The sequence below is a fragment of the Prionailurus bengalensis genome, chromosome C1, assembly GCF_016509475.1.
Source record: "Prionailurus bengalensis isolate Pbe53 chromosome C1, Fcat_Pben_1.1_paternal_pri, whole genome shotgun sequence".
Lineage (NCBI taxonomy): Eukaryota > Metazoa > Chordata > Mammalia > Carnivora > Felidae > Prionailurus > Prionailurus bengalensis.
Window position 1 is genome coordinate 97,887,784 of NC_057345.1, and position 27,614 is coordinate 97,915,397.

General features: G+C 52.9%; 1 protein-coding gene across 6 annotated transcripts in view; it reads right to left on the reverse strand.

Annotated features, from left to right (window-relative positions):
- The window catches only part of SYT6 (synaptotagmin 6), a 60,580-nt gene extending 33,634 nt beyond the window's left edge, over positions 1-26,946 (reverse strand). For 4 of the 6 annotated variants that reach the window (XR_006296714.1, XR_006296713.1, XM_043575901.1 and 1 more), the window contains exons 1-3: positions 26,739-26,946; positions 15,375-15,723; positions 13,292-13,850 (exon numbers count right to left, since the gene is read on the reverse strand). Coding sequence is in view for 4 of the 6 variants with exons in the window: in XM_043575901.1 (XP_043431836.1) it covers positions 13,292-13,850; positions 15,375-15,723; positions 26,739-26,901 (1,071 nt within the window). In the remaining 2 variants the exon portion in view is untranslated. Of the gene's footprint in view, positions 1-13,291; positions 13,851-15,374; positions 15,724-25,910; positions 26,049-26,738 lie in introns of those variants that run through there. The other 2 variants (XM_043575902.1, XM_043575904.1) reach the window with 2 other exon arrangements.
- Positions 26,947-27,614: the final 668 nt, after the last annotated feature.

Consider the following 27,614-nt stretch of genomic DNA (forward strand, 5'->3'; position numbering starts at 1 on the left):
CGTTACTGAAAACCACAATTGCCTTCTCTGGAAGGTGGAGCCTGGGAAAGGCAATAAACCAGTCTCAGGCTTCCACTGCTCTTGGAGAAGATGGTCCATCATTACTCAACTGAATACTCTGACGGTTTTGAATGTTTGAAGATGGGAGTTGGAATCCGGCCCAGGCATAGGAGCTGGAGAGAACTAATTGCCCAGGGCAATTTAAGGAGGGCCTTTGTTTATTTGTTTGTGCTTTGAGTCTTGGAAGCTGAGGAAGATGGAGAGGAGCCCAGAGAAGGATGGGAGCCGGCAGTCTATGGAGGCTTGGTGGGAGAGGCCCTCGGAGCGGGTGCTCACCAGCAGTCCACAGGGTTTTGCCGGGTTCTCCACTGGGTGGTGGGGGGAGAGATACAGTTCCCATGACAGCAAACCTCCAACCAAAGTGTGGCTACTCACTTTGTTTCGCCTGGGGTTGGGTGGACCGGGCTTATGTCCCATGACTGGGTCAGTGAAGGAAGAGCTACCAGAGGCAGAGAGGAGGACATTTCAGAAGAGGCAGGAAATTAGAGTGAAAGGGAGGACATCTGCTTCCCCATCCTCGAAGAGGCAGGACCTTGGGGACAGCCCTCCCTAGCCAGCTCCTGAGAGGCAGCAGAGGGGAGGACTGGGGCACATACAGTACGGCCAAGTCACCTGGGTTTGGCTCCTGGCTCTGTATCTCCCTGGCTTTTTGCTCTTGAGCAGGTTGCCTGAGTTTCCCCTCCTGAAAACTGGGGACAACAGCAGTATCCACCCTGCAGGGACGTGGTGAGGATGAAAGGTAAGCTTTGTCACCCGGAGCCTGGCACATAAGAGCCAGAGAAGCCCTAGCTGATGCCCGCTTACACCTGTAATCGGACTCCCCACAGACAGTAATCTGAGCCCTGTTCTTCCGTCCCTTCTCCTGGCGCCTCGACCCCACTGCACAGACTCAAACACATGCTTTCTGATCACAATATAAATTACCTCCCAGAGAAACCAGTGTCATAGTCAGGGATGCTGGTGCACTCCCTGAATGCCAGGCTGTGCCCGGGGTGCTCTCCCTGCTTTGAGTCCTTGTCTCTAGGCCAAGTGGACTGTGCCAGAAACTCTCAATCCCAAGTTTCGCTACAGCCCTAGAGAGACCCTCAAGGTCTCAGAGACTTTGTCCAGAGAGGAAGGCATTGAATATTCATGGAGAATGAGTAGGTGTCAACTCAGACATAAGAGGAAAATGTGCCTACAGGGACAACCGATGAGGATGAATGGGGGCCAGATGGGCACGGGCTTTGCAGGGGAGGGAGGGTGGGGAATGCTGTCTGCTGGAGAGGCCACATATTTCTACATAGTTGTTGATGCTAAAATACCCTAGAAACATGCTAGCAACTGGACAAGGTTGACCTAGACCCCCTACGGCTAGCCCTGCCTCCTTCCTCCTCCAAAGGATAAATATTTATGTGCAATGGGGAGGCTTTGAAGTCGGGCTTAGTTGACTTTGGGTCTCAGGCACTGTGATAAATGGCCTCTCTTTCCTCCTTGGTTTTTGTGCTGACATTGCTTGTTGGTTTGCCCTATTTCCAGTCTCAGTGGAGACCAGAAGTCTCTTCCAAGCAAGAGGCTAACTGTGGGCAGTGAGAACGTGGTCTTTGCCATGTGCCCTTTGACACTTCGTGCCTTGGACTCCTGGTCATCTCTTGACCCTCTTCCTTGCAGGATTCAGAGACTCACAGGCATAGAATGAAGACAGCCAGTAGGCAATGACTTTGGAAGGGAAGGGGAGAGATGACGAGTGAGTAACAGAAACCAGGGCAAGAGAATTCCCCATAAAGGGCAGTAGCCAGAGCACAGGATGAGATCTTGGGTTTGGGGTCCAGATTTGCATGGACTCACCAAGCCACCCCAGACAAGCATGACCTCTCTGGTCATGACTTGATCATCTGGAGGAAGAGGACATGAGGCCAGATAGGTCATCTCTGAGGCCCTTTCCAACTCTGACCTTCCCCAAGTCCATGAGAACATGAAGTGCTAGCACTGTGGTCCACAGAAACCCCTCAGAGGCTGCCCCAGTTCTCCCAAGGTGGTTGCTATTCTGCTCATGGTTACATCTAGTGACCCCAGTCTCTGCACTTATGCCGATCTAGAGGACCCAGTACAGTCCCTTCCTCCTGAACGAATTCTGGAGTCTGAATGTCCTTGACAGTGTCCAGAGGGAAGGTTTGGCTGTTGCTTCCCTTGTGACCAAATAATCTCTCTCCAGGAGAAAATGTCACTGTGGGTTATCAGGTGATAGAAGCGACAAGACCCGTGCATATGCTCTGTGCGGCAAGGTGGGGGAAGCGCAGAAAGTGCTCCAGTGTTAGCGGAATAGATTTTGGTTGATGCGTGAGCTCACTGCCTAATGATTTCCCATTCATTCTCGTGTAAGGCAAAGATTAGATATTTATACTATTGAGATGCGCAGCATACTAATGAAGTGCACAAGGGGCTGTGGCAGGGCAGGGGTGAAGCCGCGAGCGCAGGAGGGAGGCAGAGCAAGGCTCCAGTCCAGTTGCCAGTGGGAGCTGGGCTCTGCAGGAAGTGGAGTGGGCAGCGGGGCTATCTGGCTGGTAGGAATTTATCAAGGGTGAGCTCCACCGTTCTGAGCCTCTGGCAGCCTCTGAAGGCTGTATCCTCTGAAGCCTCGGGGAAGGCTCTCTTACCAAGAGAGAACACCCAAGGCCAGTGAAGCGGTTATTGAGCAACTCTGCTTACAGCCAGGTCAGGGCCCTGTCTGGACCAATTAGCTTTGTTTCGCAGCACCACAGGGGAAACCTTCAACCCCATATACCCGAGAACGGCTCCTGGTCCCAGCTGGCTCAAGTGAGGGGGTGTGGAAGGGGCAGTGCGCGCCCAGCACCTCTGCTGGAAGAACTCGCAGACCTGGAGCACTGACGGGCATGCAGGGGCCCTGCTGCTGCTCTGGGAGTGTGTGCCGTCTCCCCAGCACGCTGCCTGTGCAATGGAGCTCGGACCCCACGCCCCACCTCTTGCCCTGGCTGGGCTCCTGATGGATTTTCAGCAGTCCTTGTCTAGGAAAGCCTCGGCCCTATTGGCCTCAGAACCTGAGACCTAGAAGGGTGAGCCACATTCTCAGGATCTGAGCTCTGAGCATGGAGGACCCCTGGGTGCACGCCCTTCCAGTGTCCTCCCGACATGAGCTCGGAGGGTAGGGCTGCGGTCCTGGCTCTGAGCTGGAAACGTTGCTCCTGGCTCTGATGCCCTCATCTGATCAAGACGTCCTTCCAGGGAGGAGGCCAGGCCCTGCCTCTCCTCCCTTCTTCATGGAGGAGAGCAAAGGAAAGACCCCACCCAGCTGTCCTCTGCACTGGCACACAGGAGCGAGGTCTGGACATTTCTGCGTACCTGCCCGAGGGAGGGAGTGCGGGTCGAGAGCTCGGGGCTCAGCATTCCAGAGAAGAGTAAGGATAATGGGGCCAGGCCCAAGGGAGTGTGGGGGTAAATGAACATTAGCAGTCCCAGGGAGCAGCATTCAAACAAGGGAGCCTTGCAGCCCCTCTCGACCCAGGTGACCTCTGACCCAGGCGCAGGTCAGGCAGCCTGGAGGGCTCACTTGGGGCCCTGGCCGCTGAAACAGCGAGCAGGGATGACGGGCTTCATACATTATTCAGAGCATCTCCGGCAGAACGGCTTGGGGAGCAGTCTTCGCGGTTTGGGCAGGCAGCCCAGGCCGAGGCTTGCTCCCTCATACTTCCCGTGCCTTCTCTGTGACCCCAAATTGCCCCGTGGGCCTCTTTTTGGAAGCTCTCCCTCTCTGCTTCTAGCCTGGCTTTGTCCTGCCTGCAAGAGTCCAGACACCTGGGAATTTAAGGCAGAATTCTAGGGATACTGAGCCTTTGTCGCAAACTCCTGATGGAGTGTTTTATTTTGGCCCGAGTTGCCCTGCATGGGCTGACGCCTCTCACCCCGCCTGCCATCCCAGCCTGGCCTTCCCCAAGGCATGACCCATGCCTAGAGCCAGCCTGACGACACACTGCCAAACCTTCTTAGTCCTTTAAATCACATTGGGAGGGCCAGTCGCTCTGGAAAATTCCCCTAAAACGGTACATCCCATGTCCCAATCTTCCACACGTGACCTCTTCCCCAGATGGGCTCTTGTCACATGATGTTGGGAAAACCGGGAAGGCCACAGGGTGTCTCTTACTGGGCCCACCTGATACCGGTGGTCTTTCCCTCTCATCCTGGAAACACTTTCTCTGCTCTTCCCCGCTCTTCCTCCTACCTCACTGGCCCTTAGGGGTCCGTCATCTTTGCTGATTTTTCCTCCCAGTCCCCACAACGAGAGAGGACAGTCCCAAGGCTCAGTCTAAATGTGGGTCTCTAAACGTGGGATCGCAACTAGTCTCATGGCTTTTAACACCATTTATATGCTGACTTCTCCTACATTTATTTTTTTTAATTAATTAATTAATTTTGAGAGAGAGAGAGAGAGAGATAGCAGGAGAGGGGTAGAGAGAGAGGGAGGGAAAGAATCCCAAGCAGGCTCCGTGCTGTCAGTGTAGAGCCTGACATGGGGCTTGATCCATGAACTGTGGGATCATGACCTGAGCCCGAAATTAAGAGTCCGAAACTCAACCCACTGAGCCACCCAGGTGCCCCTACATTTATTTCTTTAGCCAAGGCCTCTCTCTGGACCCTAGGCTCTATATCCAAGTTCCTATCCAACAATTCCGTTTGGATGTCCCAGAAGTATCTGGGACATATATCTGGGAATATAATGTGTGCAAACCTGAGCCTCTGATCTTCTCTCCAAATGGATCCTTCCTCCAGGATTCCCCAACTCTGTGAATGGTGAGTCCCTCCCGAGCTGCTCAAGCTGAAAACCTTGATTCTTCTCTTTCCCCATACCCCAAACCCTATGCCCAATCTGCCAGCAAATACTGCCTGCCAGTTCTGCTTTTACAATATATGCAGAGTCAAGCCAGGTCTTAGGTCTCCACCATCCTTGCTCAAGTCACCGCTGTCTCTTTTTTACGGCAGTGGCCTCCCCACTGATTTCTCTGTCTTCGCCCTGGTTGTATAGTCTGCACCCGACCTGCCAGCCACAGGGATAGTTAAAAATGTGTGACTGTGGAGCCCCATTAAGCTTTCCCACCCCTTTACTCCTCTCCTTTCGTCTTTTGCTCCACGCCCTCCCCGCCCACTTCCGTTTCAGCCACCTGCTCTCTGACCAAGCCAGGCGCCCTCCCATCTCAGGTTCCTTGCATTTGCCTTGCTCTCTGCCTGGACCTCTCTTCTTCCAGATATCTGCATGGCTCTCTCCTGGTCATCGTTCGGATCTACTCAGAGGGCGCCTCTCAGGGAGGTCTCTCCTGACCAGCCTGTCCCCCCCGCTCTTCCCCCGCCCACAATCCTTTCTTCAGACCGCCCTCCCCACCATACTTCCCTGCTTTGCTTTCTCCACAGTATCCTTCTGACGTACTGTTTGCCTCACCAACCCATTTGTGTCCCCCAACCCGAGTGTAATCACCTTGAGAGCAAGGACTTTGTTTAGCAGTGCAGTCCCAGGGCCCTGGACCGCGCTCGGTGCCTCGTGGACAGTGGGCATAGATCCCTGCCTGAGTGTCCTTCCCCTTGCTTCCTCAGTCCTCTTTTCTCTTGGGTCTCCTCCTGATTCCTGCCCTTTGCTGGCCTCCTCCTCTGTGACTGTGGGTGTCCCCAAAGCTCAGCTTTTGCTCCCAACTTCTGCCGACCGTACCCTCATCCCAGTCACCCGCCCTCCATAATCACTTCAAACTATTGTGTTCTTTTGATTACATCGACTTGCTCTGACACCTTCCTTCACTCAGCAAGCGATAAGTTCCTTGAAAGCAAGGCCTCTATTTGCCCTTTCAGTTGTTTTTAGACCCACATAAGTTCTGTGAGGGATCCCTGAAGGTACGTTGAGCAGATGAAGATTCATCATGCTTCCCTCTTGTCCCGCCCACCTTCCAGCCGGGATGGCCCCGTGGGCCTGAGATCCAAGGTGCGAGCTGCATTGAACGGCCGGTCAATGAGCCTTGGGGAGGCTTCATCCCACGGTGATTTAATGAGTCACTGTGGATCAATTTCGCTGATTCTTTAGCTCTACTTGAAAAGGCCTTTTGTGGCTACCCTTGGATCTCATTTGACTTGAGTACGTGGGCGTGAGAAGGGGATACAACTGAACTCTTTTCTGGTGAGAGGCAACTGCATTCCAGGAGGCGAGCCTTCCTCAACATGCTGGGTTAGTGAGGACCTGCACGTCCCTCGGGATGGCAGAGCTGCCTCCCCCATCAGACTATGAGGCTTTTAGGACAGGACTGGAGTTTAAGTCATCGAATTCCCAATGCTAAGCTGGTGCCCGGTATATAGTTAATTACACAAGTAGTCTGGCACGAAGGGAAAACAAACAAACAAACAACAATCTGATGTGAGAGAAGTTCTTTCTGGATCCTTCCCCCAATCTGGAGAAAATAAAGAAACACACTCCCCTACCTCTGTTACCCCCACTTTTTGGCACGCCCTACACTCACTGCCATCAAGGCCTAGCCTAAAACTTTCCTTTTCTGACTCTGATTTCTCTTCTCCACTTCTCCACAACATTTTTGCACAGGGCTTGTAGTAGAGCACAGTTTTGTTGCAAGTGTCCTGAACTTGTCTGTCCCCAAGCATGTGCCGTGTGTGCAAGGGGGCTGAGGGGCCACTGGGTTTGCTTTAAGGTGTCCATTAGCCTGGGCACTCTGAGGAGAAGGGCTCTTTCTCTGCCACCCTTTCCACAGCCAGGTCAAGCTTCTACACCCAACAACTGCTCGGTGATGTAACTGACCACACACACTTGAAGCTCCATAAATGTTGGTTGAACAAAAGAGCCGTGAATGTCAGGCCACTTCCCACAGAAAGAATCCTGGGGAGATGGTAAAGGAGTCCCAGTGTCAGCACAAAAGCCGCCCCCCGGAAAGAGAAGAAAGAGAGAACTTAACCAGGGCAAGGAGAAAACAAAGCTCTCTTCCAGATCCCTTGATGAGCTACACAATCTCAAGATCTGTCTTCTGCCCCAGGGAGCAATGTAATCCTGCTCCGCTCCAGCTGTGCAAGGAACACAGGCTTGGTTGAAGATCCCGATCTGAATCTTGGCTGGTTACCACCTTCTCTCTGGGTGACGCTCGTAAGTCACTTAACCTGATCCTTCATTTCTTTGTTTACAAAAAGGGGATGACAATAAGTCTTGTGGTGAGGATAAAATGTGATAAAGTTGTGCTCTAGGCCCCTGGTAGGAGCTCAAGTCAAGGGCCACCCCCCACCCCCCACCCCGCTAAACAGGGACGTGAAAGGAGGTAGATGAGGAGGGAGCTAAGTCCCCTCCACGGGACTGTGCCTTATGGGAAAAGGAGGAAGACAGCTTGTTGGTGGGGAGTGGGGCTTCCTTGTGGCAGGAGCCCCCTGGAGGAAAGACATCTCCCAGGGGCTTGAAGAGAGGACTGACTCTTACTGACACTTCAGGGAGGAGAATTTGTCTGGAAATTCTGCCCAGAATTAACCTGAGCTTGAGGCCTCTCCTATGGGCACACTCCCAGGGACTGGGTAACTCTGCTCTGAAAGCAAGAGAGCCCCACACTTCTCAGTAAGACCAGCCAAGAATCTCAGAATCTCGGAAATTTGAAGCTGGTTTAACACTGAGTTAACTGCAGCTCAGAGGGGACAAGTCACTTTTCCAAGGTCACACAGAACACATATGGCATGGCTAAGACAAGAAATAAGAATGAGAATAACCAACAACCTGTCAGAATAGGCGGTCTGGACCCAAGTGGGGGGTTAGGTTTGAGAGTGGTAGAGTGACCTACAGGCTGAGCTAGAAGGGAAGTCACTGTGACAATGGGGCTTAGGGGCTCTGTGACAGTGTTGACCTAGGCATCTCAGGTATGTTTACTTTTTTTGAAATGTTAATTTATTTATTTTGAGAGAGAGAGAGAGAGAGAGAGAGAGCATGTACATACACACTCAAGTGGGGGAGGGGCAGAGAGAGAAGGGGAGAGAGAATCCCAAGCAGGCTCTGTGCTGTCAGCACAGAGCCCAATGCAGGGCTCAAACTCACCAAACGGTGAGATCGTGACCTGAGCTGAAATCAAGAAACTGACTGAGCCACCCAGGCGCCCCGATTTTTCTACATAAATATCGCTACAGGTGATTGACCTACCAGTATTATCCCGGTGTTGCTGATGTGGAAACCAAGGCACAATTTAGGTAAAGTCCCCGAGGTCTCAAAGCCAGAAAGAGCAGAAGCAAGAATACAACCCAGGTCTGTTTGGCACCAAAGCCCGAGCTCGCTCTGTACAGCCCTGCTCATTCCCAGGCTGGAGACTGTTCTGCCACAAATGGCCTCTCTTCCTCCCTGCAGACTCTGAGCCCAGGGTCCCTGAGAGCACACCATCACCCCAAACAACTGTCACCCATGCGCACACACACCCAGACCTGCTCTCTCCGGCCTGTCAGGGATCTGGTAAGGCAGGAAGATGGCTGAGTCCGTTAATGCCACCAAGCACAACACATATTTATGGCCCCAATTACAGGCTTCACCTTCCCCCGCCACCAAGGAGCAGAAATAGCGACAGAACAGTTGTGTGCAGTGGGGTCTGAGGCCTCTGTAGCAATAACTACAAGATTACAGGGATGTTAGCAAACCCGGGTGACGGTGGCTCTATTATAATGATAAATCTACAGCTTTATATAGAAATAATGAGACTGGGGTAGAAGGTGGGGGAGGGAAGGGCAGAGGGATTTCAGCCAATGGAAGTTCTAGGCCGAGGGAAACCGGCAAGCCGCTGGGAACGGGAACGCCCAGGAGATCACCAGGGGCTCTTAGTCAAGCCAGGCAGGAGTGGGGGGCAGCAAGAGCGCGGGGGGGGGGGGGGGGGGGAGGGGACCCCTGCCTGGGGCTGGAGTGGATTTAATGAACTTCCACAATTTCCTTCCCCCTCTGAGCTCCTCGATTCAGTGGAACAGAAGAGGCCTCCGATGACTCTGGCGCGTCCGGGTTGCCGGCTTCTCACTCTCCAGCCTGGCCAGGTGTGTGCAACCTCCATTGCTCCCAGGCTTCCCTCCAGAACAACGTGGGGGTGGTGAGGCAAATGTCCCTCGTGGCTTAAGATGTGCAATGAACCAAGAGCTAGATTCCCCAGAAGTACACCTCCCTTTCACTAGCCTGGGAACTTCTTATTTCAGCGGTTGTGAGAAAACACTAGGAATGTTCCAGGCTTTGCTACTTCACACCAACTTGGGCTGGAGCCAAAACGAGGGACACACCTGGTTCTACCTACCAGGGCTGAATGTGATACCCCGATGCAAGTGTAAGGACCAGCAAGGAGACAGCATTCACAGACTCACGCGACCTCAGAGCAGCCTCCTAAACCTGGATCCCAGGTTTAGATGACCTGCCTGTCCTCCCTAACCTGTGGGTCACTGACCCCCCACTTCAGTCCAGACCCTCTGATCCAACAGGTTAATCAACTTGCCGCTCCAGACACAAACCGTCTCCCTGAACCATACCTCTGAAGGGCTGGACAGGCTGCCTCTGTCCCCACCAAGCCCGGCTCTAACCCAGTTTTCTTTTTTTTTTTTTTTTTTTCAACGTTTATTTATTTTTGGGACAGAGAGAGACAGAGCATGAACGGGGGAGGGGCAGAGAGAGAGGGAGACACAGAATCGGAAACAGGCTCCAGGCTCTGAGCCATCAGCCCAGAGCCCGACGCGGGGCTCGAACTCACGGACCGCGAGATCGGGACCTGGCTGAAGTCGGACGCTTAACCGACTGCGCCACCCAGGTGCCCCTCTAACCCAGTTTTCAAAATACTATTTGCCCTTCTCCAGGAAGCCTTCCCAGATTAACCATACCCGATTCCCATTGCTTCTTCAAGAATCCTTTCTTGGTGTACCAGTATATAGTTTTGATGGAATTAACTAAACCACTGGTCATTCAACAAGAAAGTGCTGATTCTCACGTTTGCAGAAAATGACACACTCAGCCCTGAGGAAAAATACAAGAGAAAGTCAAATGTGGGACAAAGGGTATTCCTGAGCCATGCGGAGGACTTTGCAAGACCGAATATGATTCGGGACATATCTAGAGGAGCAATTTTGGTAGGAGCGGAAGGACTCAGAGAACTTTGGAAGGGGGATTGGTCTGAGCCAGGCAGAGCAGTGGGGAAAGGCCTGCCTGACAGTGGGAACCTTGTGAGCAAATGCAGGACGCAGGAATGTTAGCACGCGCAGGGGAGCAGCCTGCAGGGCAGAGGTGCTGCCAGAGTTCTGAGCAGAGCAGGGCCTGAACGCCGCTCTAGGAATGGAATCCGGCACTCAGGGGAGATGGGAGTCCCTGTGCTCATCTGTACCGCCCCCACCACGCTGGCTGCAGGATTTCACATGCACTCAGCGCTCATTCACAGTGACTATGATTTGTGTCTCTCTGGTCCCCAAATAATTACAATTGCAGAGTCAGATCCAAAAAACAGGTAAAAGCACCAACCTTCTTACTTCTCACTTCCCTTTCCTCACCCTCCAGGAGGATGAGCCTACTCTTGAACGCCGGCCCACGGGAGGGGCTGCAGATTGGAGGGCCCCAAGGGCCTCCTGTTGGCAGAACATCAGCTCAGACTGCAAGCAGGACAGGGTGTGTGAGTCCAGGCACCTTCAGAAACTCCCGCTCCCGGCCTCCCTGTGCTCCTGGTGACTATGCAAGCCCTTCTTCAATCAGATTAGATATACTTCCCCTCCCCATCTATCTTCATTCCTCCTTATCCGGGAAATATTCCCGGGCTGTCCCAACCTGCAGTTCCAACTTCACACAGAATACACTCTTCATTACTTAGCGTTACTAACTGCTGCAGGGACGTCTCTTGTCTCCATAATTCGATTGTACATTTCTGTGTGGGTCGAAGGGGCTGCCTTCAATCCCAGCCCTACTCACTCCCCAGTGCCTGGCACAGTGTTCTGCTTAGGAAGAGGACTGGAACAGTACTAACTGAGGATGATGAGGATGGTGACTATCTACCCAACACCTTTTGGATGATCTGCCATTTTCTTTCTTTCTTACTTTTTTAAAAAAATTTTTTTCAACGTTTATTTATTTTTGAGAGACAGAGATAGAGCACGAGCAGGGGAGGGGCAGAGAGAGAGAAGGAGACACAGAATCCGAAGCAGGCTCCAGGCTCCGAGCTGTCAGCACAGAGCCCAATGCGGGGCTCGAACTCATGAACGGTGAGATCATGGCCTGAGCTGAAGTCGGATGCTTAACCGACTGAGCCACCCACGCGCCCAGTGATCTGCCATTTTCTAAAGCTGGGCCCGGAGGGCGGAGGGGATGGGATGAGGGCAAGGATAGCCACAGAGTTCTAGTGTCTAGGAAGTTAGCTTCCCTATGAGGAGTGGGCTTACGGCAACAACTGTCCATTCCAGGCCCAGGTCTTGCACCATACCTGGAGCTAAAGTCCAGGAGAGGGAGCAACCAGGAGAGGGAAGTGGCTGCTTCCCCAGCCACTGGCCCTCACTCCTCCGTCTCTCGGAACCTCTGGGCCTCCACCTCAGCGTGGGAAGGACCACGCTGCTTTTCTCTACCTGTGCAGTCACCATAATGAAGCTGCTGCCTGATGAGACCACAAGGGAAGAGCTGCACCAGATGTAAACTTCATAGTGATTTATAGAGCAGAGCTCTTGGGCTCGCCAGCACGCAGCTGCTATTCCAGCCCGCCCCGTCTGCCCGCCCCATCTGCCAGGCCCCGCTGCTGGTGCTGCTCTTGGGGATTTCATGAAAGCAAAGGTGGGGGACGCACTGGGGGATCAGAGTGATCTGGTCAGAGTCAGCACCAGCTGGGAGAACGGGGTGTCTCAGAGTCCTTCCCTAGGGCAGAAACGGAGCCCACCAAGCTTCGAACAAATCAACTTTCTTATACTTTTCCCATCAGAGCAGGGCAGATTTTCCTGGCCTCTCTCCTCATAAATTCAACACATAGAGATAGTGAGAATTGGCTGTTCAAAGGGAGAGTCTGCAGACCGAGTAGGGTCATCCCTGTCCCAGAGAAACAGTGCTAGAAGTATCCTGGGAGACACTCAACCAGCTAGCCCTCAAGACCCAGACGTAAGGCCATTGGTATCTGATGGGTACACTCAACCTGGCTCTTAGCTGCCTGGATGGGCTTAGAGAGAGGCACATCACCCACACTTGTGGGATCTACACTGGGTGGACCAAAGGGCTCTGGATATGCCCTCCTCATTCTCTGTGCCAAACTTGTCCTCCCTCTGAAAAGCCAGCTTGAGCCTCAGCTCCTTGGACTCTTCCCTGGTTAACTGCAGTTGATTGTGAATAGCTCGGCACCCCCTGTCCTACGTGTGGACTTGGGTTCCCTTCCAGGCTGGCCTCCGCCATCGCTCACACTGGCCCGGGCAGGCAATGCCTGAGAACAGGGGCTGTGTGGCAGTCACTAGTGTTGGTCACTAAGTTCTCCTCCTGGGCACACAGTAGGACTTCTTTGCCCTGCCCTCCTGAGTTGCCTTGTGTCTCGCTTTGGCTAATGAAATGTGAGTAGAAGTCACATGGATCGCTTCGCCATGGAAGCTTTAAGAAATAGTGCATGGTTCGCCACCTCCTTTGCCCTGATATGGTACCTATGGGAGCACACCTCCAAACAGAGCCTCTGTCAGCCTGGACCCCTCAGTCACAAGGTAAAGCAGAAACCCAGCCGAGCCGCAGAATGTGTATAACCTGAACAGGAGCTAAATCTTGGTTGCTTTAAGCTACCAAATCCTAGGATTATTTGTTGCTGCAGCATAACGTCATGCACCCCGATTAATATGCCCTGTTCCTGATTGCCTGTTCCAGGCTTCTCGTACACATGGATGCCCTTGGCAGATGCCGCTGTCTGATTCAGTCTAGAGACATGGCCCAGTCCTTACCCATGATCAGAGAGGTAGATGACCCTACGGGTGGTAGACCTAAGGCCTAGCAGGTAGAGGGAACCGCCCCAGAACGTGTAATCAGAAGCAATGGGCAAAAATTGTCTTCCCTGCCAACCCACGTGGGAGCTCAGCTGCCCTCACCCCACCCTGGGACGGAGTGCAAGGACTTCCCCAGGGTGGGCTGAGCCACTGCTCAGTTTCCAGAGTCCCCGCTTCACATCCCGAAGGGCAAAGGCCCGCCTACCTCCAGGGGTGAGGGGGACGGGCACACACCCCACTCAACCCAGCACTAGGAATCCTCCAGAAGCCCAGGAGGCAAGGCTGTACTCACACTGGTGGCATACTGGATGTCCTTCCAGATGGAGGTTTCCCGGGACAGGTCGGAGGCCTCAAAGAGGTTGTCCAGGATGACCTCTCCGATCATGTCATGGCGGGAGAAACGGTCGAAGTCGAAGACGCTGAGATGCAGCTTGCGGTCTGCCAGCTCCTCGTAGGGCACGGGGAAGTGGAAGTTCTCGTCGAAGGTGGGGTTCAGGGTCTTGCGGTGCACCCGCGTCTGCAGCTTGCGTTTGCGATCAGGCAGGAGGTAGATCTTGACGTAGGGGTCAGAGCTGCCGCAAAAGTCCTTGGCGGGGAGGTCGAAGGCCCGGAGGATGCGCACGATCAGGGTCTCGCTCTCGTAGTCATAGCGCAGGCTGAAGTTGAGTTTCCCGCAGCTCTTGGCAGCCTCGGACTTGGCATCGTCCCCGTCCACCGATTTCTGCTTGTAGAGTTCGGGCTTGATGCGGCCAATGCTGGTGGGCTGCTCCGCCGCGGGGGGCAGCTCGTTGCCGTAGTCCACGCTGGACACGTGCATCTGCCGTGGCAGGTGGCGCTTGAAGGACGTGTGCCTGGCGGAGGGGGCAGAGATGGCGTGGTCAGGGCTCGGGGGCGGGGGGAAGGGCATGCAAGCTGACACCTCCCGCGGCCCTGGCTCATCCTACCCTTTGCAGGGGGCGGGGAGGGGCGGGCCTTTTCCTCCTGCTCATGGACCCTTTCTCTCTCTGCACACACTTTGTGCCGGTGGCGGTGAGCGTCCCAAGTCTTAGCGTGTGTGAGGTACTTGGAATGGGGCCTCGTATATCGTAAGCTCGATACACGCTGCCTTTTGCTGTTATTTTCTTTTCTCTTTTTCCTGCTTGCTGTTTTCTACGTTTCTTTCCTAGCAGATGTGACCCTGGTTCCCCCCTGACACCACGAGATCCCTTAGGAGAAGGACCATCCTTGCTTGCCCTGGTCCTTCGTCATCATCGCCACCGCTACCACTGCCACTGTAGTTAACATTTATTGGGCTTTGGAGCCGGACTGCACAGATTGGCTCTGTGAGTGTCTAGCCATGTGACCTTGGTCAGGTCGTTTAACTTCTCTTTGCCACAAAATGAGGATAATAAAAGTAGCAATTGCATAAGATTGCTGTGAGCATGAACTGGATTGATACATACAACAAGTACTTAGAACACAGCCAGGTGTAGAATAAGCCATCTATTGTCAGCTCTCATGATCACACGGATTCTTTCATCGGCCCCGCACTGCAACCTTATGCGTCCTTAGCCCTACCGTATAGTCGGGAAAAGTGAGGCTTAAGAAAGGTGGGCAACCTGCCCAAGGTCAGATGATAAACTCTGAAAATGTGACCCCCAGCACTTTCATTCCTGGACTCTCATCTGAAGACCAGGTCTCCTTCCCTTCGGCTGGTCGCCTGGGAGCCTGGGGAGACACTGCAGGGACCCGGGAGCCCACCAGAGCCCTAGATAAGTACAATGGCTCATACTACATGCACCACTTCTTTTAAAACTGTTTCTGAATGTTGAAGAGGTGTTTGTCATTATGTGGTGGTGATGGCTTTTTTTTTGTTATTGTTCCGTTTTATTCTGTTTTCAGTTAAAGAATGCTGCGTATACAGCTGGTGTCTTGCAGGGGACTCTGTCGAAGGTCACAGAGGAATCCTCATTCTCAAAGTGTTAGGAACCTCTTGTTTCCTCTCCCATGCGCCGCAGACTCTGTGAGGCTTTGCTGGCATATCCCTAGACACACCATGAACTTTTATGCCTCTGGGCCTTTGCATTTTCTCTTCCCTCTGCCCAGCAATCTCACCTTCGCTCCCAACACCCAGCACCCCTCACCCACACACGTCCCAGTGCACACTGCAGAGCACAGCTCCCTGCCTCAAAGGTTCCCCTTGCCTGCAGCCTTTCCCGGTGCCCACCCCCTTGTCGGTTACCCATCACAGAGCACATCCTCTGCTATAGTCTCCAGTCCAACCATAGGTGTTCTCATTTCCGGTCTCTGCACCCCACAGGCTGGAATCACATCAATGTATTGGATAAGAGAATGTGGAGGCGTGGAGGTTAGGGAAGGGAGACGTCCACCCTCACCTGGTAGACGATGCTGGCTCTGTGGTCTGTCGCTGCAGCCGCGTGTGACGCATGATGTGCTCCTTGACCGACATCTGCACCTCGGCCGGGATATCTGGGGACGTGTGGCTGATCTTCACGGCCGCCTCTAGGAAGCCCAGGCTGTTGGTGTCCTTCAGCTTGTCCGCCATGTTGCCTCCGGAGCTGGGGCTCTGGGGGGCCTCCGGGGGAGGGCTAGCAGAAGCGGGACTGGAGGCCTCCTTGTTCCTCCAGGGCATCCAGCACAGCTTCCAAAAGAGAAAGAGAAAAACTGCCACCAGGGCCACGCCACACACAATAACTACCACTGCGAGGAGGCTGACAGAGGTGCCTGGGCGCGGCATGAGCCAGGGCAGGGAGGGACAGAGACAGACAGAGGCGGCGGAGAAGCAGGAAGGGGCGGTTGGAGAAGGGGGCACACAGAAGGGACAAAGACGGAAGAAGAGAAAAGAATGGTCATGAGAAAGCTGCCAGCCGGGAGAGGCGGTTTTAGGGCTGACGCTCCACAGTCCACTTTGTGTAGTATCTGCAGCCTGGCGCCCACCTCGGTCTGACGCCCCCCAGCATTGCCCCCTCCCCCACCGCCAGCTTGGGGAGCACCTGCGCTGCCTCCCCTACTGCCTATTGGCATGTGCACGGGGAAGGGAAAGTAATTTAAATAGCAGCCTAAGCAAATGTGCAAATTCGTGAAGCGTTCACATTTGGATGCTGTTTGAATTTCTATTAGAGCTGTTACTATGGCCAGACTTATAGCGGAGTCGTTTTTGGTATACAGCTCTCTCCGTCAACAGGCTGTGCGGCCTTGGGGACCAGAGGCTCGGCCAACTCAATCTCTTCCCTTCCCCCACCCCCATCGAGCCCAGAGCAGGAGCTCAACAGTCGGGAGCTTGAAGCGAATCAGACGGAGCATAACCTCCTTGAGGCCGGGAGTGGGTCTCCTGTTCCTTCTGTACGCTCAACTGTGCACACAGTAGGCTCAATAAATACTTGGATTAAGTTGGAATTTGACCCACACGGTGTATTTCAAAGCTACATACAAGTGATTCCTGTAACTGTCTTTTCCCATCCCGTAGCTATTTGAGAGCTCTGCTGTAAAACTGGTAATTTGTTTAAGGTGATTTATTTATTTTGAGAGAGAGAGAGAGAGCACGGCAAGCAAGAGAAGGGCAGAGAGAGAGAGAGAGAAGAAGAGAGAGAATCCCAAGCAGGGATTCAGCCTGATGCAGGGCTCGAACTCACGAACTGTGAGATCATGACCTGAGCCAAAATCAAGAGTCCGACACTCAACCGACGGAGCCACCCAGGCGCCCCTGTACAACTGGTAATTTTGAATGTCGTGGTTGGTTCTGAGGCAAGCGTTCACTGCGTCGCCCCCAGCCAACCCTGCCTCCAGAAGGATGCCCATCACCCCAGGAGAGCTGTGGGCAATGCCTCCCTCTGGAAGCAATGAAGAAGCAGATCTCTTACCCCTCCTTAAGGAATGACCCTTAGAGCCCAAGGTCTCTTCTCATTCTGACTAGAGAGCTCAGAAGGCTCTGAACCAGTGGCACACTTGGCAGGGTGTACACACAGGTCATTTGCGAACTTGTGAACAAGCCAGCCGAGGAGTCTTGCATGGCTTGCGTGGCAACTGAATAGTTGAGCAATTCCACCGCCATCATCATCACATCAAATTTCTGGAAACTCTGGGGGAGGCCAGCTGGCTTGGTCACTAGACCCGTGCTCCTGGCTGGTGGCAACCGGCATTGCCTTTGGAGGGGCATGACCTTACCCTCACAGCCCCTGCAGGCTGGTGGGTTTGCAGGCTCTGGATTATCCTGGCCCAGTGGCCGAGCAATCTTAGGATCGAAGGTGAGAAATGACCCTAGAAATACTGGGGCCAGGCTGGGCTCTTGCAGACAAGAGCAGTGGTCCAGAGAAGGGACTTGCCTGGGTTCACAGTTCAGACACACAGCCTGGACCAGGGTGCAGATGCCCACCGCCCAGCCTGGGGCTCTTCACACTGTCCCAGCCTGTCTGTCCCTGATTAAACTGTAGGCCATTGTAACTCTGCGTTCTTATATTTGTCTGACTCATGGCCTAGCACAGAAACACACGCGAGAATGAATGAGCGCAAGAATGAATGGCGCATAAAAGGGCTATAATGATCTCTCAACCAGCATTTACTGAGCAACCTGCATGTGTCAGGTGCTAAGCTAAGATTAGAGTACCGAGATGCCGAGTCCCTCCTGGGGTGGGGGGGGGGGGTGCTATCCAGAGTGCCCTCATGCACACAGGCACCAGGAAAAGCTGTCTCCCATCCAGAGGGACCTGGGAAGGAAGCGAGAACATCAGCTATCCTCTCTGGGGAGCCGGCACTGCCTCCTGACTCCCCAGATGCAGGGTACTGGCCTGAACCAACTACTACAGCCACCTACCCCAGGCCCCTGCACAGAGACATCGGGGCCTCTCCCTGGTCAGAGGAGCCGGGGTTAGTCCTCCACACAGAGACTGCCAGGGATCCAGAAAGCTGATTCTAAGTTAGCTTCTAAAGTAAAGGTTTCTAGTGTGTGTGCGTGAGTCACGGGGGCACAAGAGAAAAAATACCAGATTGTTCTAATATTTATTTATTTATTATCTTAAAGACAATAAATCACAACTGCAATATACAGGTTGATAGTAATAGAAATGATAGCATTTTATTATTGGATTTAGTTTTGAACATTACTATGTCCAAGGTACAAAGTGCTTTTTATGCATTTGCTCATTGAATAGTCTCCAGTGAAATAGGTGTAATTATTACTTTCATTTTGCAGATGAAGAAAGTGAGGCACAGAGGATTAGACTGCCCAGGGTCACACAGCTAGGAAGCCGTAGAATGGAGCTACAGCCCAGATGTGTAGGCAACATGGGAACAAATATACATTGGAGGCATTAAATGAAATAATTTGTGCTGTTATGAGTTCATTACCTAAATGGTTTGGAGACTGTTTCTTTAGGCCTTTATGGCCCTGGGGTTCACCAGGAAAGCTACCGCAGATCCTACGGGTCCTTATTCTGAGTATCCAGCCACCTCTAGACCCCTCACACCTGTTCTCGGTTACAGCTGTTCTGGAGGCATTCTCTACAATATGAGTCACCTTAAAACAAAAAAAGGTATTTCTAGGGCTTTGCTTCCCTTTGATCATACATCTTACTTGCTCTGGTAATAATTAGAATTTTAATGAGAAAGGGGGAGAAATGGGGGAATCCAGAGAGCATAGAGTGCATTTAAATGTTCAGCCTGACAAAAAACTGAATTCATAAATGAAAAGAGAGGTGGGGGAAGGGGTGGGCCGAGGGAATCAGTTTTTCCTCGGTGTGGTTGCTATTTTGAATACTTGTGCACGTGACCCCCGCTGTAGTTCCCTCGGAGCTGTGATTAGGGCAGGCAGAGGTATGGATTATTGGGAATCAGCACCCAGCACTCAATACCGGTTATGTAAGACCAAGAAGCCCTCCCTCTGCGTGGAGAAGCTCTTTCCAGGATGCCTTGCTGGCAGGACTGACTGCAGGAGAACCGGGTCCTGTTGCTGAGTGGATTCACCCTCACTGGCGATACGAGGTGGTTAGCAAGGCTGGTAAGAGCAGAATTAGGCCAGGGCAGGGAGTGACTGAACAGGATTTAGCCCCTGTAAAATCACTATACGTGGCCTTGAGCTCAGCCAGCCGACATATCCTGGTTGAAGGTCCACTGGGGCTGGGAGGCATAGTCTCCTGTATGGTCTAAGGACTGTGCCAAGGCCCAGATCAGCTATGATGTGTGCCTTCCTACCCCAGGCCTGCTGGGGTCAGGCCACCAGGACCTGTTGCTCTGTAGCAAATCGCAGGTGCACAAGTAGCCTTCAAAGCCTTTTTCCTACTCATCTTGTTTGAACCTTGACACTGTGAGGCAGATGGCAACACAGTGTTTTGATGGCAACACAGCCGTCTTTTGAGTCCTGATCTGGTGTTCTTCATATTTCATAGCACTATCAGGCACTAGCTTCACGACCAGAGAGAGGCAACCCTCCAGTAAGGGAGGAAGCCCTTACTATAGCACTGAAAATTAGAAAGTACTTCCTAAATCTTTGTATTCTTCCTCTCTCCCTCCTTCCTTCTTTATTTCCTCTTTAGCCTGGAGGGAAAGAATCACGGTCCTGGGGTCAGACTGGACTCATTCAATGTCCATCTCCACCGGCTTTAAACCAAGCCACTTAATCTCTCAATGAAGCCTCAATTTCCTCCTCTGTCATATGGGTATAATAATAGCATCTACCTCATAGGGTCATTGTGAAGTTTAAAAGAGATCAGGGGCGCCTGGGTGGCTCAGTCAGTTAAGCATCCAACTTCGGCTCAGGTCGTGGATCTCACGGTTCGTGGGTTCCAGCCCCTCGTCAGGCTCTGTACTGATAGCTCGGAGCCTGGAGCCTGCTTCAGACTCTGTGTCTCCTGCTCTCTCTGCCCCTCCCCCACTCACACTCTGTCTCTCTCTCTCTCTAAAACTAAACATTAAAAAAAAAAGAGAGAGAGATCAAAAGTGCTGAGGACAGTGCCTGGAAAGTAGTAAAAAATATAATAAATATTAGCTGTTCTATTAGAATCACCTAATTCTGCCAAGTCTAGCTTTGAATATACCCTAGTTTGGAAAAGTTCCGTTGGCAGAACTGCATGAGGCATATTCTGCAAGTCACGAACGCTAATAGAGATAGCTTTAACTTTATCCTTACAAACTAGGGACGATCTTACTAGCAGAAAGAATATAAATATTTCACATATAGCTAGATCTCAAGACATAACATGTACTATATTAAAGATCTCACATCTCCAAGTCTTTCTGTCAATACCCATTTGCTTGCTATGTGTCCAGTTTCGTTGTTACTGTCCACAGGTGGGAGCTCCAAAGGAGTAGCAAGAAAACCATGGAAGAAAAACCAGCAATTGCAAGAACATGCCATGCTTCTGCAAAGTTTTCTTGGAAATTTGGAAAAGGAAGTCTGGTCCATTACTCAACATTAGGTGTGAAACATCTTTATTCAGGTGTCAGAAGAATCCAGTATTCCATGGGCACCTGGTTTGGGAAATCTGACTGGCCAATTACCCAGCAGCCTCTGGGAGAGCAAGGAGCCGTGGAACTAGGCTTTGGAAACACACCTGGACCTGGTGTGGCACAGGTGCGTGTGGCTTCTAACCGTGGCAGGGAAGCTGACTTCACTGAGGGCTCAGACACTGGGCAGATAGCTTAGGTGAGTGCCAGCACCAGAATGACCACAGAGAGCATTCATCCACATTTCTAACTGTGTGACCCTGAGCAAGTTACTTAACTTTCTCCAAACTTTGGTTTCCTCTTTTATTTGATGGGGATTCTAATTATTCCTACTTTACAGAGTCATTAGGAAGATGAAATAAACTAAGACTTTGAGCATAGTTCCTGGTATATGGTAAATGCCCCCGAATGTCAACTATTTTATTTCATGTTTTGCTTTTTGTTTTTCCATGCAGAATGAACCCAAAGCTGGGCCTTCAGAGACAGGGAAGGGGGACACCAGACCACAGGGCAAAGCATCTAAGACACCTCAGGCCCCTCTTCTCTCCAGAGAAGTTAAGATCTCCCTGAAGCCTATGAGGGCAGGAACTGCTTGTCACCTTAAGTGAGACTGTCTGGCAGGGGTAATGGCTCATGGCCTCCCTCTCTCCCTGGAAAATGCTGGGTTATTAATTAGCAACCCAGAGCTTGCTTATCTCTCCTCACTGACACTTCTTTCTCCAAAGACAGAGCCCTGGCGCCCCCTCCCCTTCTCTCCACCCATAGTGTTAAGATTCATCAGCAGTTCTTATAACTTGCTATTGTTCCCATTTTTCTAATGGGTTTCCATGTCAGGAAAACCCATTTTGTAACAGTAACAGGCAGTTTTGCTAACAGACTGTAATTGAAAAGATAAACTGGGGAGAGGAAGTGAAAAGAAAGGACCCTTTTCTCTGCTTCCTCCAGAGCTGGAGAAAGCTGGCTTCAGAGCTTGGGGTTGCTGAAACCATTTGGTGTAAGGGCTGGCCTGTGCAGAGCAGAGGCTGCCTGGGCTGAGGGGGTCTCATTTAGACATAGAAAGAGACATAGACAAATACAACCCAGAGAGCAAACAGCAAGAAATGCAGAGACCCAAGAGACTGGAAAGAATAGTGTCACGTCTGGGAATGGAAAAGACTCTCGGCAGAGCCATTAATATTAATTAATATTAGTAACCATTAATATTATTAATAAATTAATATTAATAATTATTTGTTATTTATTTCTACATGGTTAGCACTGTGCCCCTTACATTTCTCATTTAATCTTTACAGCCTCCCTAAGAAATGAGCATGCACCTCACAAAGATAAAGTAACTCAGTTTAGAGGTATTAACTAACTTATTCAAGGATACATCACATTAAGCAGAAGAACTGGGATTTAAACCTGGGATTTTCTGATGCCAAAGTCCAAGCTTCTGAGCCAGGCCCCTGAAGGGGCTGGGGGCTGAGTGGAAAGCTGGGCAGGGAAGCTGTGGGGGAGGGGGGGCAGGCACTTCTTTGTTATAACCAGGAGAGTGTGGGAGGCATTCTCAACTATTTGGCCTGATCCTCTGTACCTCGGTAAAAACCCAGAGACGAGGATTATGAACAACGTCCCCACCCCCCATCTCTTCCTTCTTCCCTGGAAAGTATAGACACTACAGGTTACCCACCAGGCACCAGGCAAATAACCAGTGGCCCCTGGAAACACCTCATCCAGAGATGTAGCAAAGAAATACCTGACAGTGTGTGTGTGTGTGTGTGTGTGTGTGTGTGTTGCAGGAACAGGAGCTATTCTGTTCTAAGGCTTACAGACGTGGTCCATTAATAATAAACTCTTCCGTGGCTTGTAAATTTATTAGGAGAACCTGGTGTAATTAAAATTCAGGGTTAGGGGAGGGGGGAGCAGAGAACCTGTGCTTCCATTCCTTCTTTCAGAGATCCAGGCTGAACTACCGATGGGGATAATTAGCAGAGTCCAAACAGAGAAGGAATTAACGCTCCTGAAAAAGCTGTGATGAGGAGAGACAATGCTGGGCTAATTATGGCCGCACAAGCTTTATGACTGGGCACCGGCTTCCACCATCATTAGGGGATTCAGAGATAAATCGGAGGCTAATGCCGAGTGCTATAGCTAACAGAGCGTTGGCATTAATTTAGCAATTATTAGTATTATTATTTTGGCAGATGGTAACTGTACCTTTTTGCTTGATTGGTCAGGGCTTGTGGCCCCTCTGAGATGTGTGGAGATCAAGGCTGGGGTGATTGGGGTGGGGACAGACAGAAAGCCAGAAAGAGTCTTTCCCTCTACCCCCCCCCCCTCCTGTTTATACCTGCAAGTACTGAGAGGAGAGGTCTGCCTGGGTCCACATGGAGCAAGAAAAACAGATCAACAAAGAGAGAAGGGAAGGATGACACTGTCATATACCTAGAGCATCCACAGCTGGAAGTCCTGTTCACCTCCGCTTTCAAAGCCCTCTCAGATTAAAGTTCCTAAGTGTGACTCAGTCCTTCAGGGCTCAGAGACCTCTTTTCCTAAGCAGGACCAGCAGGGGTGCTGGCTAGCTCGGGCAGGACTTTCTCGTACCCTGCTTTTTGCACACTCCAGACAGCCTTCCACAGACCCTAAAGAAACCTGGCTAGATACAGATGGCTCAGTCTTAGCCCTAATTTTTTGCAGCCACATTATACCCCCAACTCTGTGGACATGGAGGACAGAGAACATAGTCAGAGGTAGAAGAAAACTTCTAGAACCGTAAATCCAAGCACTCTGCAACTCCTAGATACTTTCCCCTGGTTCTAGAATCTTAAAGCTCAAGACACTCCATAAAATCAGAACATTAGCTCAAGGATGTACATTCTAAAGGATTGTACATTGCACCTTTCCTCAAAGAAGGCGAAATCCTCAGAATTTCTTCCTTCCAGCAAGGAGTGAGGGAGTAACTGATTAGTTATAGAAACAGGACTTTCCTGTTTTGATTAAGTGCTATGCATTTAACCTCCCATCACAAGCAGGAGAAATAATAATATCTGTGCTGCAAAAGGCCAACTTAAAATCCAGGTAGCTGAGTCACATAACATCTCCAGTCATTAGAGAAATGAACAAACATTACATACATCTCATGGCCACACATAACCTAGAGAATAACCATTCCTGGCTGCCAGCCTGGAAGGGGCAGGGCAGCTCAGGATCTCCCATCAGGCCCCTGAATTTTTTGGAATACCTCTGAACCTCTGCTTATTACCTCAAATCCAGAACTCTCCCTACCCACACCCAACACTCTGCAATTTGGCCTGTGGAGCAAACTCATTCATCTCCACAAGGCAAATGGCATGAAGAAGGTAGGGAACTGCCTGTCAGTGTCCACTTGAGGCAGGGGTGGGGGTGTGTATTAAGGAAGAAAGCAGACACTTTGCCTTTAGAATTTTTAAAGAAAAATGGAACTTGCTTTTATCTGGGACAGTTTGTGTAGAGGTATTTCCAAGTCATGAAAGCTAAGGAGATCTGACTGAGATTTCCTGTGCAACTCCTAGCACGGACCATATACAGAGGGGGTCCCAGTAAATGACAGCAGAGCCCGAATCTCAATTGTTGACTCTCGGGGTGTTACTAGAGATCCCGTGAGCTAGAGACTTTGAGTGGGAGGATGGCAGGGGAAAACGTACAGAGGTAAAGAGAACTAGGCGTGCTCTAGTCACTTGCATTTTTCACTAAAATACAAATGAAAAGATCCAGCATTTCTCTGACTGTAGAATCTGGACCCAGGCAGTGTCTTTGGGATGCAGGGACTAAGCTAGGAAGTAGGATACCTGGGGGCCTCGTCCTGAGCTGAACAGCATCTCCCCAGACCCTGTGCTCACTTAAACCCCAAGAACTCAAAGCCACTCTCAACCATTTTCTTTTGCTATGACCAAGGGTCTCCTTCTGCCTCCTCCTTTCAGCCCCCTAACTTGGCCCCCCAGGGGCTTCCTGAGGCTTGTGACTCAGCAGCCAAAGTTAAAGTACCCAGGGCTGACAAGTCAAGCTCGCTTTCTCAAGCAGCCTGCAGGGAAGGCACACTGATTTCATCTGGGCCTGCTTGCTCACCTTTCTCAACCTTCTCTCACCCTCAGCCTGGCCACAGGTACCTGTCATTCCAGACTGTGGGGTTTCCCTCTGGAGTCAGAACACCAGAACACCTGCATCAGAATGTTTCACACACATACACCCTCCCCACAACGCACACTGCCCCCTGCCCTCTGTGGTATTTCTGCTCTGGATGGACAGGAGAGGGGGGCAGCCTCCACGCCAGGTGGAACTCGACAGGTGTGTTCTCACCTTGAATGATCCCCTTTAGAGTTTGAGGGGTCAGAACCAACATAGAGGGCCCCACTGGAAATGAATTATTGCAGGAAAGGAGGAAGGGACCGGATAGGCAAGCAGGAAGAGACTCCCTAACTTGGGGAAAATTGTGTATCTGGGGGGTATGGGGAGTTGGGTGGTGTGGATGATGGCACCAGAGAACCAAAATCTAATACTTGCTGGGCCTAAAATCTATTCGGAGATTCTTAAAGACGGAGAATTACCTCTCCAACATCCATCCCTGTACCACCCTCTGAAAGTTCTTCTTTATGTCTAACCTCAGTCCCTTCTGCTGCAGTAATCAACCCATTGATCAAACACTGCCAAGGCCAGAGAGAGCGCTTGCGCGAGAGCAGCGCCCCCTACAACCCCCACAGGGCTGAGATGCGCCCAAGGCTGGGCACAACCCCCTCACACACACAATCCTCCCCTGGGCCACTACCCTCCACCTACTCCTTCTCTCCCTCAGCGGCCCTGTTGCTAACCTAGGACCTACCAAGAGCTCTGACCTTTAACCTCAACTGAAAACAGGGCTCTGAGAGCTGTAGCCTCGGGGAGCTTACCCCACCTGTACCTGCTCCAGGAACCGCCGTTCCAGTCCCCGGCTTCTGGTCCCTTGAGACTCGCCTGGAGACGAAATTCCCGCCTCCCGCGGCCCCTTCCTCCCTTTCCCGCGCTGTTGGTGCGGAACCGCAGGGGCGACCCTCGCTTACCCCTAGGCCCAGCGCCACCGGGGTCAGAGTCCGGGGGACAAGGAGGGGTGGTGTCTGCGGAGCCAAAGTAATCCCGGCGCCACGGTCCCTGCAGGATCTCCCCACCCCCACTCTGCATCCTCTCGAGGCTTCGCACTGCCCCCCAGCCCCTCCCCTCCGGAGGGAGGACGACCGGGTGCTCCCTGCCGCCTAGGACCCTCCAGGCGTCGGCATCCGGACAAAGAAGCCCGGCTGCGGCGGGCGAGCGCGGCCGCACGCCGCTGGTGCGGCAAGTAAATACCCGGGCCGGCCGGCCGCCTATCCTCCCGCGGCTCCCGCCGCCAGGGCGCGACACGCCATTGCCGCTGTCGCGACTCCCGAGAGACCCCGCAGCCGTGCGCGCCGGGCCCGGGCCCCGCGGGGCTCGAGCTCCCGACTCACCGGCTCCGGCGAGCTCGCCTCGGCTCGGGCTCCCGCCTGGGCTCGGCGGCCGCCGGGGGCTGCGTCCAGCGCAGGGTCCGCGCCGTTCGGGCAGGAGGCGCCCGTTTGGCAAAGTCGGCGGGAGGCACCGGCTCGGTCGCGCACCGGCCCCGAGTCCGAGTGAGTCAGAGAGAGACCGAGGGAGCGAGTTATAGGGGTGAGGGTGGGGGAGGATGCCGAGACACCCTCCCCCACCCCGCCCCCCGTCCCCCCGCCCCCCCCTCCCCCCAGCGGAGACGCAGAAAGCCACTCGCACGCAGCCGGAGAGACGTCCGGACACAAAGACCTCGTGCGGCTCGCAGACCTAAGTTTCTCCCTGAGACCAGGGGGCTCGGACGGGTTCCCCGAGAGAACAGACAAACGGACGCGCGGACCGACAGACGGACCTTGGGACCCTGACAACCCAAGAGACGAGTTGCTACTTCCTGGTCTCCTACTCGCTCCACAGACCCCTTCCCTGGCATATAGCCCGAGGGTGAGCGGAGAGACGCCAGGGAAACTGAGGCCCCCGAGGGGCACGGCGCCCGAGGAACGCGGCTTTGCGCTGGAGTCCTGTAGAGTCACACGGGAGGGAGCTCAGGGATCCTCTGCCTCCCAGGTCCCCTTCACGTCTCTCCGCTTGCCCTGTGGGCGGTGGAACGGGGCACAGGCTGAGGCTCATTCCGAATCCAGGATCCTGAGCTGGAGTTCTCTGTCTAGATTAAGGGGCTCCCAGTGCCGGGGCTCTGGGGGCAGAGGATGGTCAGGGCGAGAACCCAGGAAGAGAGAGGGGCTCGGGGTTCCCGTTACCTGTGTCGGCCGCGCTCGGACTCCTCTCTGGGGGCTGTAGCTCGAAGCTCCGACAAGTCTCCACGTCCAGCCCGAGAGGGGGCGGCCGGGCCCGGCACAGAGAAGCCAGGACCGCGAGCGCCGCCTGGCACCGAGGCCCCCCGGTCCCCCACACCCCGCTCATGCCCGGGACACCCCGGCTCTCCAAGCAGCCGCCTGAACCCGTGCTGCCGCTGGACTGGGGCGGGGCAAGGCGGCCCCAAGAAGACCCTCCCCGCAGCGGCCCCCTGCGGCTCCGTTCAGCTTTTAATCATTTCCCCGCAGGGTCTCCGCCCCTCACGTGGTATCCCGCAGCAGCTGGCAAGTCTGGCGCCTCACGGCCGCCCCCTCCACACCCGGGGACAGGTCTGAGTCCCCACGGGTTCGAGGCAGGGGAGCCCGGTTGTCCAGCACCCTGGAGGGTGGAACCTGGGATCTGACCCCACACATACTGCCTGGTGTGACCTTGGGCCTCTCTGAGCCTCAATTTCCCACTCTGTAAAAGGGGTATAATGATAACGAGTGCAGCACAGGCTGCCTGGGAATACAAAGATAGTGTTTGCGAAAACACTGGGTAAATTGCCACATGCCACACAAGTGGCAACGAAATAGATAAACCCATTAACAGAAAGATGGGTGACCTGGCTGGGGGCGGGAGAACCTCGGTCAAGGTTCCTAACGGGAGAAGTTAGTCAGATTGGTCCCAGGTCCTCAGCTTTGGAGGCAGAAGACCCCAAGACTGCGGGGCTATTCGAACTGCAGAAAGACTTTCTGAGCCCCGCAATCCTGCGGTCCACGGTACCCGCACGTTGCTATGGCAACGGGAGGCAGCGGCCGTCTCTCTCCATGGCAACGGGA